General features: G+C 36.9%; 1 protein-coding gene across 1 annotated transcript; it reads right to left on the bottom strand.

The window, feature by feature from the left end:
• Window positions 1-13,335: 13,335 nt before the first annotated feature.
• Window positions 13,336-16,056, bottom strand: dynlt2b (dynein light chain Tctex-type 2B). The gene is made up of 5 exons (XM_007234002.4): window positions 15,971-16,056; window positions 14,567-14,700; window positions 14,327-14,396; window positions 13,928-13,991; window positions 13,336-13,840 (listed from the first exon to the last, which is right to left on the bottom strand). The coding sequence occupies exons 1-5, from the start codon at window positions 16,018-16,020 to the stop codon at window positions 13,793-13,795; spliced, it is 366 nt and encodes a 121-aa protein (XP_007234064.3). The 5' UTR covers window positions 16,021-16,056; the 3' UTR covers window positions 13,336-13,792.
• Between the last annotated feature and the right edge of the window lie 3,088 nt (window positions 16,057-19,144).

The following is a 19,144-nucleotide window of genomic DNA, read 5'->3' as shown; positions in this document are numbered from 1 at the left end:
GTTAAATACACATTAGCTGCTGCTGTATTTTTACTCCCTTTAGAGATTATGTTTGATAAGATAAACCTTTTTCAAAATTGCAAACCAGAATAAAACAAACTTTTTTGTCTTTTGTATTTAGCTTTGCCTTAACACTGAGTTAAAAGTTTTGAATGTCATTATGATCATTCGGACACCCTAAAGAACTAATCCAGTATGAATAGGCAGTAAAGAGAAATGAGTTTTTAATCAAACTAGACTCTTTCCTGCTGTGTCAGTAGAACTTGAAATGAGCTGACAGCAGCAGTTCCTTTCTTCGCCCAATGTTTCTTTTTTTATATCACTGACTAAATGACTGACTGAAACCCTGCCCCACGGCGTCTCCTATTGGCTGTTGCATGGATACGTCAAAGAGCATTACATCAAGTCCAAGTCCAACTTTGGTGATATTTTTAACAGACAATGGAGCTTTATGTGGTGTTGCTGGCTATCAGTCAGCATTCTTCTTGTTGAATCAGTGAGAAACATTTATTACATATTACAAAAATATCAGTGTAAATGTGGCACTACCGGCAAGATGATGCAACAAAACTTGTTGCAAAAAAAAAAAAAAAAAATGTTGTTTTTTGCAACAATTAGCAGCATTAATGTCAGAAGTATAAGTGGGTTAAGTTCGTAAAACGACACGATTCAACTACATTCCAATTAGAGAAGAATAATATGGTGAAAACCAATGGAAACAGAGCAAAGTAGGACAAGTTTGTTGCTATTAAATGTTATTTACTGTTATAAAACTGTTAGAAAAATAACTAATAAATCACTTATGTAACAATATCGTTTTTGAAATAGCAATACTGATAATAAATCCCTCATAAACAAAATACTAAGTTTTACACTCATAGTTGTTTGCTTCAAACATGTGACAGACACATATTTTGGGCTAGTTTAAGCTTCTGAAAGGCGGGTTTTAGACTGACTTTGGGCTGGATATTTTTTTTTTGGACCTGGCAACCCCGCAATCTTGCTAACTGCATTAAAAAGGAAACCACATAGGCACCCAAATCCTTCTGTGGTGAGAGTGATTTAAAATATCTCTGTGTTCTGTATAGTTTCTACTGTTTACAAAACAAGAACATCTTTTTTTATTATTATCACACAAATTACAGTCTGATTATTTTGTAATGATTCATCAGTATTCATGGGAATCCAGTTATCCTTTACCCTGGAAATCATACATTTTTGAGTATAATCATCTTAAACATATTCATTATCTCTGTTATGAGACTGCTGTACGAATACTAATGGACTACTCAACTTGTTTCTGGGTATGTGTACTGGTATTATTTTCTAATTTTGTGCGAAGGAAATGATTGGATATATGATTGCAGTTTAACAGAAGCTCTAGAGATGTTTTGCTGCATTGGAAGTACTTTAGAAAAGCAAGAACTGAAGCTAAATTGCAGATGATGTAATTCTAACTGTAGGGAACAACTGGCCTTCCTTTTTAGCAGAAAATATATCTGCTCATTTATTGAGCTCTCTCTCTCTCTCTCTCTCTCTCTCGCAAACACACACACACACACACATATACCTCCTTATAGCAGAACATTTCACAGGAACTTAATGTTTGGTTTCATTGGTATTAACACTTTGTAAATTGTAATGGAAAATTCATTTGGTGACTCATTTCAGCAAAATATAAAGAACATCCGAAAGTCTGTTAAGGAATTGTTTATTAAATTTGTCATATTCATCTGTACTCTCAGTGTCTTACTTCTTCCATTTCCGTCAGCACTGTCAAAAGCACCAGGATCTCGCCTCACTGGAATATTCCACCTTCAGTTCCTTTTTGTATAGAGTTAATAGGAGACCCATTTCCATTGTAAAGCTAATGCAGAATATGTGATTAAAAGTTGAATAACTATTACAGAAAGCTGGCAGAAAACCCCATTAATTTAAATAAAAGAGTGTATAATTTATTACACAGACTACCCAAGATTCTTATTAGTGTGAATAAAAGATGTAGGTATTGTGATATACACTGAGGTGGAGCTACAGTCTTTCATTAGGGTGAATATTAATAAATAACACTGTAAGTTGTGTTGGAAACAGAAGTGAAGCTACAGGTGTATATTAAAAACACCAAGTAACAATGTTACTTTTCTTGTTGATATTTACCTAAACTTCTTCTGACTTTTCATATGAAAGAAATGAGAAAATGTATTTTGGTTTTTAACTAAGATCACTAATATGCAGACCCTGTCCAAGCTGGACCTTAGCCTGTGTATGTCTTGTGTTTTTGCTTTTTGTAGTCCTTCCTGTTTTCCTGTCTTGTGTTTCTAGCTATTGTCCTGTCTCTGCACTAGCCCCTCCTGTCGTGCTTGTTTCCCTGCCCCCTTGTTACCGGTCCCAGGTGTTCCTCATCCTCATCGTGTATATAAGCCCCTTTGTTTCAGTGTTCCTTTGTTGAGTTTTTTGTTTTCCTTGAGTGTTCAATCTCTGATTTGTGTATTTGTATTCATAGTTTTATTTTTAAATTATTTGTTTGCTTTGTGTACACCAAGTCTTAATTCTTTTATTTCTTGTTTTCCTAGTTTTGTTAAATCCGTCTAGTCTTGTTTGTTTAATAAAATTATCTGCGTTTACGTCCATCCGCTCCATCTTCATTCGTGACAATAAACTACTGAGAACAAATTTTTCTCAAACAGATGTTACCTTCTCAGTCTTAATGGAACATGTTTTTGTATTCTGCTACAGGAAACCTACAGACCAATTACACACATTGTAAATATTACATGTGGCACTACTCCACCAATCAATCTGTGCATTATCATTATGCTGTGAGCTGCAACTTGAGAGAGTGACGCACATACAGGTGTGAAGAGATAAAGTGACTAAAAAAGAGAAAGAGTGTGCAACACAACCAAGCATTTACTAAATAATGTACACACTCACACTGTTTAAGTATGAAAGATCATTTTTAATAGAGTATCTGTTATTCATCATTTATGAGGATATGACATTGAATAATATTATGTATGTTAGATATTATGATGTTCCAGACCTTGGCTTGAGGACATTCTCTCGCACTTGGCGTGTGGACCAATAGATAGACAAGATGGATTAATGCTGGAAGAAAACTGCAGTACTTTCTCATTCTGTCCTTTCAGCAGTCCCTGACTTCAATTTTCTAGGAACTTCATTTGTAATGTGTGTGTGTGTGTGTGTGTTTGGCCAGTTGCCAAGCCTGTAGCCAAGGCTGTTTGGGGACAGAAGAGTAAAAAGTCTGGACAGAGCATTCCTGATCAGCTGTGATTGGAGGAAGTGACTCATCACTCTTCTATTTTAAGAATACACACTCACACACACGCACACACGCTCTTACTGAGGTCAAGGCGAGCGTCTCTGAGAGAGATTTCCACGCTGGTAGTTCTAATGAGCCGCATCTCGTTCAGTAGCACTCAGATCTGACAGAACTCCTGCAAGGCTTCAGCCTCTATTACATTAAATACTGAGCACACATTAATACACTCAGTCACTGACCTGACCTCTCCCCAGCTCCAGCACTCACCCTGAACCTGCACGAGGACACAGCATTTACGCAGCGCAGCCAAAAGACGGATTTAGTTATGCGAAAAAATAAATGTCTAAAACTGTGGAAGGAAACGAGTGTTTACTGTCGGAGAAATATTTTTACATCATTCAGAAAGAAGGACATCAGTAGTTTAATTGTGGATCTCATAAGTATAGATATTCTCCATTACTGAGCAATGTTCTGATGAAAATCAGCTTTTCTGCACTAACCTGGGTTATTTTTACTCCACTCTACGCTGACTTAATTTTAAACATGACAGCACTGCAGCCAGTGATTTTTATTTTCTTTCAATTTTACCCCTTTTCCATCCTCAATTTTAGCTAAGTTAATTAACCCACTTGCACAATGTTCTTAACAAATAGAGGTGAATACAAGCACATGCCTACTCCTATATATAAAGTCAGCCACCACCTATTTTCAAACTGCTACAATTGCAGCATCACCAGGCAGTCAATGTGGAGGAAAGTAATGAATCCCCAGCTCTAATATAGCATCCAACAGATGTCTGTGCTGGCCAGCATCACAATGAGACTGATGAGAGCCACGGGTTTTCCCTGGTAATATTAAGATCTAGGACTCAGTCCAGTTAATTATAGACTTTTTACAGATTTTTTAAAGTATCCTGTAATATGTTGTTTTTTCTTTATTTTGTTTTTACTTCAGGGATACAAGCAAACAAATGGTGAAGGAATTCAGCTTTTTTCACTGATTTTAACTGAAAAAAAGTGACAAACTCATAAAGAAAACATTACCAAAAGCATTCATCACTAGCTTTTACTATGAGCACAGCCCAGAGATGTTTCCCCAGTGATTTATCCTTTAATAAAAGTCACAAACAGTGTGTCAACAACTCATTGTATGGGACAAATGCCATTTATTCCAATTTTCTAGTATCTAAATTATAGCAACATTTTTGCTCACTAAAACAAATTACTAAAAGGAATATTAATTATTATTGTGAGTGCAAAGGAGACTAAACAATTTTTACACAAAAAATATGCACTTTAAATAATATCCACTTTAAATTTGATAGTCCACAGGTAAATGGATTATAATGCTGTGTACACCCAGGATGTTTGAAGTGCACTGAGTGAGACAAGTGGCTTCATGAACTAAACATGAGAGAAAATTTACAACTTTGCTTGTTAAAACATGTTTTCAGGGCAATAGCCCCAGAAGCCCAGGCCAGGTGACGTCCCTAATAAGAGTGCCATCTACCCACCAGGGCTCCAGCTTCTGATGGTGAAGCAGCACAATCCTCAGGCCATATAGTGTCAACGTCTATGTCTGCTGAGCTTCTTGGAGCCCACTTTAGATAAAGAGAGTTGGTGGAGTTAAAACTATTCTACTTAAAATAAGGTGCCATCTTAAAGGCAGCATATGTTGTTCTAGCATATTAAAATACTTTTTCTCAATCAATGCTACCCTCATAAAAGGGCACTGACACATCCTCATACCATAACAGACCCTTGCTTTTGGACTTGCTGCTGATCAATTTTTGAAGTGCTATCTACCCACCAGCAAAGAACCAGGCCAAATGTTCTCTCGGGCTCCGGCTTCTGATGGCTAAGAAGCATGGTCCTCGGGCCATAGTGTCAACATCTACAGTAAGTCTGCTAGGCCAATCAGAGACCACTGCAGATGAAGAGAGTTAGTGGAGGTCAGACCTTCCTCCTCAGGTTTCTGAGGAAGATCACAGTAATGTGATACAAATTCATAGATTTGATTTCAAAAAGCAATACACAGCAGTACACAGCAATATGATCAAGCAGTTCACTGATTGCAGATGAGACACTTGGAATGACGTTCTTGGAATAAGAGAATCATTATGGTGCTGCCATTTTCTCCATTTCATGTAAAAAATTAACTGTTATTATCCATTTAGGCACCAATCAAGTTAGAAATTCATGTTAACCTTGTCTCTTTTCTGTGGCTAAAACTTGGCTTCTCATCCCCATTCATTTTCTGTTAAATGATGCTGTAATTACTTTAAATGCCTTGTAGCCAAGCATCATTTAAAGGTGCAGCTGTGTGAGAATAAATAGCTTTCACCTGCATGATATTCTCCACAATTTTCACAAGTTTCTTAATTGTAGCATTTGCTAATCCTCACTTATTTTGAACCTGACCAAATTGAATATGAAAGGCTTGGGTTTAGTGAAATCCCCTGACTCAAAATCATACCACTATAAAAACCTTTATCATAAAATGTTGGAACAAAAATGCAAATGTTTCTTACATTTGCACTGAGTTTTATTTCACTGAAGACATTATGAACCCATGGTATGTCTTGTTTTTTTGATCAACTTTATTTCATTTGAAGCTCCTGCCTTTCCTTCTCACAACACTTAACATATGTTAGTGTTTCAGGTCTTATTTAGTCCTAGTCTTTCTGTAGACATGTTTTAAGGTGTAATGACCTTTTTTCAGATTTAAACATTCTCTATTGGAGACAGGTCATGATTACAGGCAGGCCAGTCCAATACCTTTTTACATTACATTACATTACTTTAGATTTAGCGGACTTACAAATAATAATGTACATTTACCAATAGAGGACATAAAGGAGGCCAAGGAGAATAATGGAATATAGGGGGGAAAGAGGGGAAGAATGAAATGAGGTTAGAAGTAGTTAGTTTGTTAAGGGTGTTAGGTAGTATGGAGTAAGTGCTCTTTAAAGAGCTCTGTCTTCAGGAGTTTCTTAAAGGTAGAGAGGGATGCTCCTATATCCCACCATTGAGAAACTATGTAGGAGAAGAGTCTGAATTGATTTATGTGAATGTTTGGCAAAGCTAGGCAACGTTCACTGGAGGAGCGCAAGAGCCGGGAGGTAACGTAAGCCTTTAGGAGCAAGTGCAATAGGAGGGAGCTGCTCTGTCATTAACTTGTAGGCGATCATGAGGGCTTTGATTTGGAGCTCAATGAGTAGTGGGGTGACATGTGCTGGTTTTGGCTGGTTGAAGACCAGACGTGCTGCTGCATTCTAAACCACCAAACTACACAGTAGATTGTAGTGATACCAATAGTACTAATCATGCGGCCATTTCCTTCAAGAAAGATAAACTGATTTATCTTATCCGTTAGTCCTTTTCGTGGATCAGGCTTCGTTACAGTTCATGCACCTAACGTTGAACCGTTCAACACATTTACACCAACAAAAATAGGTTCTACAAAAGTTTCTTCCCAGCTGGAACCAAAGAATAGTAGTTTTTTTTCAGAGCAAACCCTCTGTTGATGATAACTTCTTTGGCATATCCTCGGTTCCGCTAATGCAAACTGGATCGCTAAAATGATCCAAGGTTATTTTAAGCCTGAAGAGAAACAGTTCAATAACCAGGTATTTTGGTGGAAAATTACTATATGTGTTGATCTATAAATGCCTAGAGAATTTAATACACATTCTGCACAGGGTTAGCATAGGATTTCTGTTTTGAACAGGGAAGTTTTAGGTGGCACTTGTAAATGTAAGATCACGTTTGTCAAAGTAATCCCGTTCCATTGGTGGTTTTATCAGATATTGTTGAATATCAGTTCTTCATGCAGTGCTGTCTCAGAGATTGGACATCATAGTTGTTCTGCTTAGATTTCAGCCCTTTCCCATTTGTACATGGAAATTCCTTAAACAGTTTAATGATATTATGCACTGTAGAGAGAGACCAGAGAACACATGAAATATCTTCATTCAAATGAAAGTCAGTGTAAATGTAAGAAACACAACCTTGTCTATACTGTGCCAATATAGACTGATTTTGCTGCTGTGTCACAGACTGCCAAAAAGTGCCTCAAGCTGATTGTGAAGGAAAAACACAGATTAAAACTGTCCCCTGTGCCTCTCAGGCATGATGAAATCAAACAATCTACTCCTATAGAGTCATCTCTACCACTCTGAATGAAGTGACAAATCTGCCCTTAAGTTGAATGTCAACAGCACTTCATATACGGATGTTCTGTAGGGTGTTAGATTGTGTGGGCATCTGATTGAATGTGTGTGCGTCCGTGTGTGTGTGTGTGTGTGTGTGTTTGTGTAAATGTTCAGAGGGCAGTATTTGCAGTTTAATAGTGATGCAGCTCCATTACTTTGCAATCAGGCAGCACTGTTAGAACATCAGCCCAGCAGTAAAGAGAGGAAAAATGGAGTGCGTGTGTGATTTTATCTGCTCTAATCCACTTTCTTCCACTCTCATCCCCCAGACATGGTAAAACTCATTATCACTCTGTTCAGTATCGATCTATAACACCGGCCTTTACCACAGCTCAATATGTCTGTAAGCAGTGATTAGAGAGCAGCGGTTACGAGCAAACCAGTGTGAAAAGCTTCAGTTAAACCATTTGATCTTTATGGCTGAGTGAGCCTAAAATCATTAAGCACACATGTTGTTTTTTTAGTTTGTTTTTCTCTAGACAAGTTTACTATCAGCTTCCAAAAACTTTAAATACCACATTTTCTGTATACACAGAAAGATGAATTATCCTTAATTACGCTTCAGACGAGCCACTGAATGGGCCAATTCCTCAGAAACATCTTTTTTTTCCACGCATCACTAATCTAAATGAGATATCTGAAATTAAATAGATGTTTTTCTTCATGTGTTGCCATATGAGTTCCACTGAAAACGCACTCAGATGGTCAGATTAGCACTGCATTCAATTACATACAATAAACAGAGATACAGACAGATGAAATGAAAGATATGCAAATGAGAATTGGAGCCGGACATGCTGCTTGTTGAATGTGGTCCAACTTTTCCTGCACATACAACTCTGGAAAAAAATAAGAAAGCACTTCAAAATTATGAGTATCTTTGATTTAACCAAATTGAATATAATCAAGAGGACGAGGGAGGATCACAAGCCATCAAACCAAGCTGAACTGCTGGAATTTTTGCACCAGGAGTAGAATAAAGTTATCCAAAAGCAGTGTGTAAGACTGGTGGAGGAGAACTTGCCAAGATGTATGAAAACTGCGATTAAAAACCAGGGTTATTCCTCCAATTCCACTCATTATTTGAGGTCTGAAAGCTCTGCATATTTTTTGTTATTTGTTTAAGCCATTACACATTTTCTGCATATAAACGCACTGAATTACAGTATTTTTATTTGGAATTTGTGAGAAATGTTGTTCATAGTTTATAGAATAAAACAACAAGGTTCATTTTACTCAAACATAAACCTATAAATAGCAAAATCAGAGAAACTGACTCAGAAACTAAAGTCTCAATTTTTTTTCTAGAGCTGTATCATGATCATGCTGATAGAGAGCTGGTTGAACATAAAGAAATGGAGAAAGGACCACCTACTGAAAAAATAGGTTAGGTTAAAGTGATCTGTTTTAAATGCGTCTTGGGAGTGTTCACACTTTTATACCTTTTTTTTAATGTGCCTTGGCCTTATATCCAGAAATAATCCTGATGCAAGAACAGACCAGTAGTAAAATGGAGTCTGAGGATACAGCATATTATGCTTAACTTGATAACAAAACGTATAATTACTATTAAAATAACCTTTATTACTAATGATTACAGAAGCTTACCCCTGTAGTGTCCTCTTTCATGCCCATATGGGTGAAAAACATTCCTAAAGTTCTCTTTAGAGTTGCCAAAATGAGGCAAAATGTACTTTTGGCTGGAATTCTTGTGTGAAAAAAAGCTACGCTGCCCTCTAGATCATGAGAATTCAAAAAGGTGTCTTATTGAGTGCCCCTGTATAGGTGCCCTTCTGACTTTCTAATAGAAAATGGTGCCCATACTGGGCCGTGTCCCAAAGGTTGCCCTTTCCAGTAGAGAAAACTGGATGTGGTGCTGTGCAGGATCTCCAACAGGTGAGAAAACATAATGAAGTACCTAGTTAGTGCTCCTCTAACAGAAAGGTGCCATGCCAGTGTATTTAATGTAATGTGGTGCTGTAAATTGTGGGAGAATGTGGGAGGCCAATTCAGTGATTTAAATGTGATGTGGTGCCCAATATGTGCCCACAAATTGATCAAAAATGTATTTTATAGTAAAAGACAATGTAAGTTGTTGTCAATTATGTAAAAAAAAAAAAAAGCTTACAAAACTCATCACTTATTCATATTATATTTACATGCTATGTAGGTTATGGCTGTGTGTGATTCAATTGTAGCAATGGTTTAGTTTCTGAAGTGATGAAATTTATTCCATAGGAAAAAAACGCAATTAAAGAAGCAGCAACACAAATGTATCACAATATCAGTTTACTGAATCTGTAAAATATTGTGCAATAGGCTCAATTATATTATTTAAAAAAAATCTTTAAAGGCTTTAATCATATCATAATGTATTGTATATCGACACTTCTCAAGATAAATGCATTTTTTGTCTGAATGTTTAACCCTAACTAAAATGCTGCTGCAGTGTGTGGGGAGATAATACAGCAGGCTTTCTTTCAAAGTGTAATATTATGCTTAGCCTAAAAAAGTAATGTTAATCTTAGTCAAGAATAAAGACATTATTACAAATACAGCTCTGGAAAAAATAAGAGACCACTTAAAAATGGTGAGTTTCTTTGATTTTACCAAATCAAAAACCTCTGGAATATAATCAAGAGGAAGATGGATGATCACAAGCCATCAAACCAAGATGAACTGCTTAATTTTTTGCACCAAGAGTGGCATAATGTTATCTAAAAGCAGTGTGTAAGAGTGGTGGAGGAGAACATGCCAAGATGCATGAAAACTGTGATTAAAAATCAGGGTTATTTCACCAAATATTGATTTATAAACTCCTAAAACTTGTGAATGAATATGAATATTTGAGTTTTTTGTTTCAGGCATTTCTCATTTTCTGCTAATAAATGCTCTAAATGACAATATTTTTATTTGAAATTTGGGAGAAATGTTGTCTGTAGTTTATAGAATAAAACAACAATGTTCATTTTACTCAAATATATAAATAGCAAATCAGAGAAACTGATTCAGTAACTGAAGTGGTCTCTTAATTTTTTTTCAGAGCTGTACATGGTGCATCATCGGTTTTTGCACAGCACGCTAGCGAGGCCCCATGTCATGGATGCCCTTTTTATTTATTTGCTTAAAGCAGACAGAGTATTCCACTGAGTATGCTCATACTCTTCTGGCTGACAACAAGTACAATAAATAAAGAGAGCGCGAGTCTAGTTCTGGGAAAGAGGTCAAAAGCAGAGCAGGCCATGCGTTATGACAATGGGAGTGAATGCAGGACACATGCTCAGTAATACTGCAGAGGCAGAAGGGATAGAACTGGGGTTGAATCCATGCAGCAGCATCCTGCTGTGAATGAATTAAGGCGAACATCTGGAGTAAGACAGCATCTAAGCAGGTAGCAAGAAAGTGGATAAAAGGGTTGGGGCAGCACCCGGGAAGACAGTAGTAACATGTCATCTCAGAACAAGGGAAAGGGGCAGTAAGAGGAACAGAAAGGAAAGAAAAAACAGAGGAGTTAGAGGGTTATGGCAAACATATCTGAATTAATTAAGAATGCACCAAACATTAAGTAATCAAATTTTTGCAGCCAAATATAGCAAAATAAAAAGCACTTTGTGGGTTCAGATAAATAAAAAAGTTTTTAAAAAAATCTTTTATACAGAAAGGTCTGTATACTACCCTTTCAAAAACTGCCTGGTTTCCAGCTGAATAATAGGAGCTGTACAGGTCTAAGGCGACTGAAGTAAAATTCTCTTTGTGAAGTTTCCTCTTATATGACATGAGTAGCACTGCTGAGCTACTTTCATGATTACAACTATAGCATTGCTACAGTAAATGTATCGTGTTTAGTTTAATGCTGGGACATTAAAAAGTTTATAAATTAAAAATGAAATTAAATTAAAATTTAAATTGTAGTTTTTTTAATAAATGTTAAAATGTAAAATAGGAAGATAAAAATCCATTAAGTATGTTAAATTTATTCAGTGGAAAAAAAAAAACAAGGCAAATAAATAAAAAAACATGTTCAGTATTTAGCCTGTGGTCTTCAGCCAAAGGTTTAATTTTATTTGGTTCCAGGCCAAAAAAAATATTTTGCTGTTTTTTCTCTGAAAAGCAAAACAAAATGACCTTGCTTTTTTAATTAATGCGTTGCCTTTTCCTTAGGACAATATGTACATTTTGTTCTGTTTCTGTTTTTAATTTGAAAAGCAAGACAGGAATAAATTTAGGTTGTTTAATTCATTAAGTGGTGAAAAACATGTATTTGGCCTTTGGTCTTCAGCCAAATGGTTGATTTTGGCAAAACAGACTTACAGACAGCAGTGATGAGTCAAGACATGGGAACAGAATGGGTCCTGAACTGTTATTAAAGGTTTTTACCAAAAGTTGGAGCTTGGGGGTTTCTTCTCATCGAAAAAAATGACAGCTAAACATCATCTTGTGAGCAAAGTGTACAAGACGCATCATAGGATTTCATGAGCTGACTAAGATACAGCTAATCCAAACCACTAAGAGCTTTATAAATCAATAGGTGTATTTTATCAATGCAGAATTTGACAGGAAACCATTGAAGGGATTAGAGACTTGGTGCAATGTGGTCGAATTTTGCAGCTCTGGTGAGCCCTTTAGCAGCTGCACTCTGAACCAGTTGGAGCTTGCGTAACATGATGTCAATTTGCATGAGCATCCAGCCAGAAGGGTGTAAAAACAGTGCAGCCTTGGGGTTATAAAACATGCACAAGCTTTTCGGCATCTTTTAGAGGAAAATTCAACCTAAAACTTTATATTACACTTAAATACAATAATATAGTGACATGTCAAATGTCATGGGACAGTAATGGGTATATTGATCCTGAAGTGTTACTTCAGGAGGTGGCTTGGGAACACATAAGCTTGTACAAGTTGAGGTGTGTTATCTTGTAAGTGAGGCTGACTTGCAGTGTGCTCATATAAAGATGAGGGGAAGTATCTGAGTGCCTGATATCAGGAATTTAACATAGAAGGCACCCACGCAGTGGGCGATATGATTGTGACCAGCGGCTTCTGGATAGAATTGTCCGTGCGAACAGTCAAGCAACTCTGGCAGAAATCACATTCACAGGAGGTCCCACATATCTTGTAGCTAAGTGCAGTGTTCTTTAGCTTCCATGAGAATGTAATAAATAATTTGAGTTATATTATACTGAGAGGAACACTGTACTGGAAACAATTTTGCACTGGAGAGGTGTAGATAGGTTCCGAAATATCCCTCACAACTTTCTTTTGTCTGATTAGGGTGCATCATGGACACACATTGTACATGTATGTGTGTGTATCTTCATACAGACAGGGACACCCCTGTATGGGACGTGTAATGGATCAAAGCAAATGTAAGTGACTGACTGGCTCCACCCTGTGGCTCCACGACTGCACGTACATTCCATAAAATTCTAACTGATCATTTCTGACCTTGTTTGTTTGTGATTTAAAACCAGTAGAGCTTTTTATGCTGAGGAAGTCTTTTTTTCAATGGGAAGCGTTCTATGGGTCTATCCAATCAAAAGAGAGCAGGCTCAAATGTGTCCTTAGGGCCATGTATGAAACATTTGTCACATATTCAAACATTCTGTTGAAGCATGGAGGAAAGCTTATTGCCATTTCAGGGTTCCCTGTCCTTTCACATGAACTCAGCATGCGATTCAGCATGGAGAAACGTTGCAGAGATTGTTGGGGTCTCTAGTGGGTTTGAAAATTAATCTTATATTATTTAAGAATTAGAAAAGTTTGCTTTTGTTAGCCTAAATGCTGCTCACTACTAGATAGTGTTATGAAGCTCAATCAAACATTTATGGGCTAAAGTTTATACATTTATAGGAAATAAAGCTTGTATAAAACCATTTCCCTTTTAAAGCACATGTAAACACACACAATTTAATTGGAATATGCAGGAAATACCGTTGTTAACACTTACATGCGGCCAACATTTCTCTGACATGAGAGAGAAATGTAAATGCAGAACAAGACACCAGATGTTGAAATGAAAGTCTTTAAAGATAGTAGTAGAGGTAAAGAAGTAGAAGTGAAATAATAAGCTTGATTTTTTTTTGTTTTTATGTTTAATATAAAATAGTGTAGGAGTTCAACTTGATTAAAGCTTTTTTTTACAGTCTGCAGCATTCATATAAAAAGTCAGAATTCACCCTTACCAAAAATGATTGAGATGCAAAATCTTAAATAATAAATAGTAAAATCCTTTCTGGTCCACCTGCCATACTAATCCTCCTCTGTCCAATCCAGAAAGCCACTGCTTCTACAGTTCTTCAGTAATGATAAATCCCAAACACAGCAGCCACACAAAACAGACTATCCTACAGGAGAGAAAGAACAAGATATGAATGTTAAATATCTCTAATATACTACAATATTTATGGCTTCACTGAAATCTTCAAGCTTACATTCATGTAAACGTCTTTGGCGCAGCTGTCTGTGTCTGCATCCCAGAAACATCGAGATGCCATCCTACAAAAACAGAGAATAATCATTTAAATGTGGTCTAGCAGACTAGAAAAAGTACAGAATAAACCCTACAGAATGACCGTGAGCTTAACACACTGTATAAAGCATCCACACGTAGATTAAGACTGTGGGTTAATCTTGAGATCTTAAGGCTTGTTCCACGGGCCTTAAGCATTAAAGCAGCCGTCACATCCACAGATATGTTAAGATCCGCTCACTGGAAAATTATTCGCTATTAAACAGTAAACAGTACATTCACCCAACAGCCCACAGGTAAAACCACTGACAAATCGTTAACTCAGCTCTAGCGCGTGTTTATGTGTAAAACAGAAACTTACTGCACTCCCTCTCCTCGCTGCTCCCCGATAACAACCTGCACAACCAGCTTATACCGGTCCAGGCCCAACTCTGCAGACAGAGCACAAATGGTTTCAGGTAAAGTTAAAGTTTGAGCCTGAGGTTAGGTTCATGTTAATTTACATTTAGATTTGGGTTTGGGTTTAGTTTATTGTTCCGGTTTAGAGCTGGGTTAATGTTGTGCATCAGATTAATGTTAATATTTATGTAAAGTGTACCACCTTTAAGTCGATCAGTGATGCGCTTGCTGAGCGTCTGTGCAGTCTCAGCACTGCGCTCTGAGTCGTAACTTTCTCCACCCAGTTGCTCCCTTACCAGCTCCCTGATACAGCTGGACACCACAGCTGGCCGGAACCTGAACACACAAAAAATGCAGCTTATAAATCTATTTTCTACAGAGGTCTCTTTATGTATAACTATTAAAATATTATTTTCTCTTGCAGGGTTCCACCATAGATTAGCAAATATGTAGTGTAAGATAAGTATTTTTAGATCCCCAACCCTGACCTAAAAACTTAATAGAATTAGTTAGAAAACTAGCTAGTTAATACTTGAACACATAAGATAAAACAACATAGGAAAAATAAGATAAGATAAGCCTTTATTAATGTCACAGCAGGGAAATTTGCAATGTTGCAACAGTGCAGAATATACAAAAACATAAGATATAAATATAAACCTATATATGTATATATACAAGAAATACAATACAATTTCCTTCTTAAGTTTGTGTGTAAAGTACCTACTAAGCCCTTATTTACTACTAGATTTAAACTATCAATTTTAACTAGAAAATGTTTTTTTTTTACTATTTATGAAAAATGCGTTTTTGATAATAGGATTAAAATAATCCTTTATTAATCCCCCAGCAGTGAAATATGCAATGTTACAGCTGTGCAGATGACAGAACAGAGGTGTCAAGAAATATAATGTGAAAAGAAATAAATATGAAAATCTATATATACACAAGATATACAAGAGAACAATATGAAAAATATATAGAAAATCAAAGATTAGAGGAAACATGGTTCCCCAGTGCGTTTATCTATAACAGTAACCAGTGACCAATAATATGGTAAGTTACATAGGCTGACAGAAATATCGAGCAAATAAATAGTAAGTGGTGATATTGTATATTGTTGGTAAACAGATTGTGATACACGTGGTGAATGTAGCTAAATACACACAGAGGAGAGCTCTAAAGCAGTAATAAGTAACAGTTTTACTACACAAACAGTATACTGTTTTTTTTTAATAACTGTTTTACTACACAATAAAATAATAATGTAAATGACTTACATAGACCGCGGTTAAGCTTAATCTGGATCTTAAAATGACCAAATACTTCATAAAACAGAGAAAACCATCAGTAAATTAAGCTAGCTAGGGTTAGCTAAGCTAGGTAACCCACCTACATAACAGTAATTAGCTTAGCTAGCGTTAGGTGAGTGCAATCAGTGTGGCTGTGTAGCGTTAGCGCTGTTAGCAGCTGTGCTAATAACAGACGCTGGGCGGCTCAAACAGCGGCGCTCAGCAGCTCACGATCCTCGGTCCTCGCGCTGTTTAGGGTAAATTCAGTAGATTCCGCTGTGCTGTTTTACTGTAAATGTGATTATTAACATTACCTGTGTTGCTGGCTGGGTCTAATGCTGTGAATCGTTGCTGCTCCCTCCATTACTGAACGCAGCTACTGTTACCATAACAACCTGCCCCCCCCCCCCCCCCCCCTTCTTGCTCTCATATGTTACTCACGACCTTCTATGTCCACGACCACCATTAGCGCCCCCTCAAGCTGACCTGTGGAACTGCAGCCTGTAGGCCTACAGTAAATTTTCAACAGGCTTATTCTAGATCAGGGCTGGGTTGCACCAATGTTGCATAAATTCCTTCCTAAGTTTGTATGTTAAAAAATCTACTAAATCCTTAGTTAACAGGACTTAAACTATACATATACTAAAATTTAAATCACAAATCTGTATGTTGGGTCTTAAACTAATAACTAACTAACAACTAATTCATGTGGAGAGGTACCAGCTATCGATTATTGCTTTTACAATTGCTTTTAAAATTGCATGTATTACATGGTGGTTGTCAACCAGCACAGATGTTGCGTCCCATTCAGCTCTCCCTTCTAACTCGCCTCTAAACCCATACATCACCCAGTGCCAGTCCCAAACTATCTCTACCTTTTTGTAGCATTTTCCAAATTTGAGCTAAGGGTGCGGTTAGTTAAAATCAGGGGGTTCAATTACCCTTTAAACAAGTAGTTACCTATATATGGTGTGCTTCTGCTTGGTTAGACTGAAAACCTGCCTTGACAGTAGCCGTTTAGGGTACTAGGTTAAGATTTCATGACCCATTATATGGGTAGGATATAGGTCTGTCACAGTAACCTTTTTGGCCAGAATAGTTTTTCATTGTTACTCAAATATTCCGTTCTGTTTTTAGTGGTGCTAAAGTTCAGCCGGCTGCCCTATTAAAGAAGTTGTGGAACATTTAAAGACGCTGGTGAATGAGGAAGTCCCCACCACTTTTTGAAAGGCCCTATTTTGTTTGCTTCACTTTCAAATGTCAGCAGTTATTTTAGCATTATCAGCTCAACTCCGGCCAGGTGCAAGCAATTAGTACTAACCAGCAGGATAGTTATCCCATTATAGATGTACCTGCATGTTGTGTGTTTTAAGGTGGGTCATTCCTGGTTTGGATGAATGATTGTGGGTTAATCTGGATTTAATATTATAATCTGTTTCAGTATTTTGTGTGCACACAAACATTTAAACTCTAACAGTTGAGTATTGTAGCTTGCTAGTTAACCAAGCCAACTTATATTTTTGGTTACAGTCTTTTTTTCTTTTGTGTCACAATTCACAAAGTGATGAAAGTAAATTTTAATGAATCGCCACTAAAATGAATCAAAATATTTAGGTGCAACTAGCCAGTGACCCGCTGACACGACTAAACTTTTACATTCTTTGTAATGCTTTCCAGGCACGGTGGATAATTTGGGATAATTATTTTGCTGCACGAGGAAGGATCACCCAATCGGTTTGGCTGCATCTTTCTTTAAACTAACAGACAGTTCTCAATTCATTGTAAATCAACAAAGATTAATAAGCCCATCCCAAAATAAGCCAAACAAACTCAAGCCATACCTCCACTTTGTTTCAGAGATCATGAATAGATCATTTCTTTCTCCAAACTTCAGTTCATTAGTAAAGGTCAATTCTTGTCTCATCAGTCCTCTTAAGGGAGAGCAAAAAATCACACTTTTCATAAGCATTGATTTGCATGTATATTAGCCCTTGATTAGCACATAGTTCGATGCTGTAATAAACTGAAAATGGACACATCAAAACATAATATAAGGCATTGTAATGAATTTTGTATGGATTTCTTATTGGTTGATATGAACTGAACTTAACACAGAACTAACTTGCTTAGTTTAAAGCTGCAGTTGTCCTCTGCTCTTCTGTGTGTTATTTTGCAGAGTGATGCTGCGATAACAGCAGCAACAGTTTTACCGCTGAGGTGATGCAGAGGTCAGATAAGAGTTGTGAGTGTCATCACCTTTATCTACATTTCCTGGTCTGCCAGTATTTTTTTCTGATTTGTCTGACAGAGGTATTTGCCTTTTATTTACAATATCCAACAGTCCATTCCACATTTTATCAGCTTAACTGACCATAGCTCCCTAAACTGTAGTCCTTCTGTTTTTCTGCATACTTTATTATCCTCCTTTCATCCTGTGCTTCAATGACCAAGACCCCACAGACATTATTTTAGTGGTGGGTAATTCTCAGCACTGTAGTGACACTGACATGGTGGTGGAGTGTTAGTGTGTGTTTTCGTGTTATGAGTGGATCAGACAAAATGTGGGAGACAAGAGATTGTGTTGGTCATCCTCTAGTCTTTCACCATGTCTTGTTTCATGATGTAATGTAATAGAGTGATGTCTCCCTCCCACCCAAGCCACTGCCTGTTCTCACAGCTGCCAAATGGAAGGAGGCTTAAAAGCTTGAAGACCAGAGCCAGATAATTCTGATATAGCTTCTTCCCCCAAGCGACCAGGCTGTGGAACAGCCAGTAGAACAGTGTTCTGCTCAACTCACCCCTCTGCTCTCTATACAAACTCTGCACCCTGCACTTTACTTCACTTTACTTCACATTGCATCTATCTAGCTTCCTATACTTATCACATAATACAGCATTCTGCACCCTGTACCTCCCACACAACTCATTCTGTGCCTGAACTTTATTCATAATATATATAGCATGTATATAGCACTGTATACTTTTATATCCAGTCATATTAACATATATCTACAGTGCAATACCATATGTCTTTAGTGTAATTATTGTGAGTGTTGTTATTGTGTGTATTGTGTATACTGTTTAAGTTATTTTATTTTATTCTTCTATATTGTTGTAAATGTGTTGTGTGTGTGTGTGTGTATGCAAGATGACGAGTATTGTGGGGGTCCCTGTGGTTACAGCAGGAAACCAGAAGCCCCTCATATTTTGGAAAAACCTCACAGACCGCATGCACAGACACACACACTCTCACTTACACATACATATATTCGTCTCGTATGCAAATGAGTGACTGCAATATTTGCTGTGATTTACACTGTTTTATATCATTTGATTTTTGATTTTCCACCAATGGAAATAACTACTTAACCAAAGAAACTTGTGACTATAATAATTATGTGAGTTATAATGAATACCTATCATTAAGTCTGAAAAGGCATTTTCAGTAGTAGAAAGGACTTTTTTGATAACAGTATATTTAAAAATAA

This window comes from Astyanax mexicanus, chromosome 16 (genome assembly GCF_023375975.1).
Source record: "Astyanax mexicanus isolate ESR-SI-001 chromosome 16, AstMex3_surface, whole genome shotgun sequence".
In the NCBI taxonomy this organism is placed as follows: domain Eukaryota; kingdom Metazoa; phylum Chordata; class Actinopteri; order Characiformes; family Acestrorhamphidae; genus Astyanax; species Astyanax mexicanus.
The sequence above is the reverse complement of the archived record's forward strand: the minus strand, read 5'-3'. Positions and strand labels throughout refer to the sequence as shown.

Excerpts from the sequence above, each read along its gene's own strand:
- dynlt2b (XM_007234002.4), bottom strand. The coding sequence starts at position 16,020 with ATGGAGGGAGCAGCAACGATTCACAGCATTAGACCCAGCCAGCAACAC. Across the intron at positions 13,992-14,326 it reads CAGCGAGGAGAGGGAGTGCA|GATGGCATCTCGATGTTTCT; the intron begins GTAAGTTTCTGT and ends CTGTTTTTGTAG. Across the intron at positions 13,841-13,927 it reads CCAAAGACGTTTACATGAAT|GATAGTCTGTTTTGTGTGGC; the intron begins GTAAGCTTGAAG and ends TCTCTCCTGTAG.